The sequence below is a fragment of the Zea mays genome, chromosome 7 (assembly GCF_902167145.1).
Source record: "Zea mays cultivar B73 chromosome 7, Zm-B73-REFERENCE-NAM-5.0, whole genome shotgun sequence".
In the NCBI taxonomy this organism is placed as follows: Eukaryota; Viridiplantae; Streptophyta; class Magnoliopsida; order Poales; family Poaceae; genus Zea; species Zea mays.
This window is the reverse complement of record NC_050102.1, coordinates 146302444-146304144: the sequence shown is the minus strand read 5'-3', so window position 1 is coordinate 146304144 and position 1701 is coordinate 146302444. Positions and strand designations below refer to the sequence as shown.

The following is a 1701-nucleotide window of genomic DNA, read 5'->3' as shown; positions in this document are numbered from 1 at the left end:
CTAAAAATTTAAAAATGCTAAAGATTTCTGTTTTTTATCCCTTAATATATAATGAATTAGAACTATAAATCTGATAGATTGACATAGTTTTTTTGTGCTTTTTGTTAGTTTCATTGCACGGCGATTAAAAAAATGATTAGTTTTTTCGCCAAATCAGAGCATGTGGCAAAAACTGGATTACACGCAACAGATAGGCTGGGACAAAATACATACAAGCAAAATAGTTGTATTTTTATTCTCATCTGTACACATAAAGTGAGTAGACTATTCAAATTAATGGCTTATTACTTTAGAAGAATAGAGGGAGTATATTATTTAACAATAAGTTACATTTCTTGATCAAGGGTCACTGGTTCTGGCCTTCACTTATCAACCGGCTTACCTTTCTCCCTCAGCTTGGCCACAGCTTCCTTCATGGCCTCCTTCCTCTTCCTGCTAGCAAGCACTTTAGCCTGCACTCCGCTGACGTTCGGGTCTTTCTTCGCCTCTGCCGGCGCTGGCGGTGGAGGCCGCCTCTTCGAAGCAGCACCAGCGATGTCAGCGCCCAGCATGGTGCCAGCAGCAGCAGCAGCAGCGACCAAGCCGCATAGAAGTGCCCTAGATAGAACAGCAACACATTTATCAAACTCACAGCGAGCACACCTGGAGAGAGGAGGAACTGAATATATATACCTCCTACTGTCGAATTTGGCCCCAAAAGCACAATTATTGCTTCTGCTCTCCGGAGCAGCAGGAGGTTTTGGAAGGATCTTCAGAACGGTGGTGATTGTGCTCTGTGATGCTGAGAGGGGAGGCATGGGATGCGCCATTGCTGCACTCGTGCTTGGTATCTCCAGAAACAGGAAGGAGCTGTAGCCATTAGCATGGACGCTCCCTGCATACGGAAACAAGAGAAGTGATAGGTACGGCCCCACAAAAGGTGTTATGTCACCTTACCATTGGTTGCAAAAGCTTCAGGCAAGATAAGGCACTAGGAACATATAAATATCCGTTCAGTATATGCCCAACCCTGCCAAGGAGCGATGCCTTTACCACAATTACTTTGCTTGAGGTTGAAAAGGCTCCATTTTAGCTTCAGATCCCCGGTTGTTTCAGAGTTGCATAGTCCCTTTATAAGCAGGTTTGGATAACTCCTCTGTATGACAAGCGAATGCGGCCTACAGGCTGCCGTTAAAGATATTATGTTGTGTATGTTAGAGATAATTTAATTGTACTGAGCTTAGGTTGTGCCTTCTAATTTTGGTACAAGCCATAATCACCACCCCACCAGTGCGCGCGTTAAATAATTGTGTCCGTAAATCTTGAGATTAGTTTCCACTGCATGCGCCAAATCAGATCTGCTGTATGCGCGAAATCAGTTCCACCGCATACACGTAAATTTAGGAATGGGCATAAAGCGAATAATATACCGTTTTCAAAGAAACTGTCGTAAAAACTAATGGTGGATGTCGTAATTTATGCATTTTAAATCTTAATGTATATAAACTCTGTAACTAAGTCATAAAATGGTGATCCCAATATCGTTACACGAACGGAGATGATTTTACGAAAACAACATTGAAGAAAACGACTTAGCATAAATACTAATATAGATCTGCATAAATACTTATACTTGTTAGCATAAATGTTAAAAAAATCGTAATATGAAGTGGATTCCTTTACGATTTGTACCGTATCAGCTATGCGTGTGTGTGGGTCCTT

General features: G+C 41.7%; 1 protein-coding gene across 1 annotated transcript; it reads right to left on the bottom strand.

Moving 5' to 3' along the window:
* Window positions 1-210: 210 nt before the first annotated feature.
* On the bottom strand, window positions 211-850 carry LOC100275335 (uncharacterized). Its single transcript, NM_001149432.1, has 2 exons — window positions 673-850; window positions 211-597 (listed from the first exon to the last, which is right to left on the bottom strand). The coding sequence occupies exons 1-2, from the start codon at window positions 807-809 to the stop codon at window positions 363-365; spliced, it is 372 nt and encodes a 123-aa protein (NP_001142904.1). The 5' UTR covers window positions 810-850; the 3' UTR covers window positions 211-362.
* Window positions 851-1701: the final 851 nt, after the last annotated feature.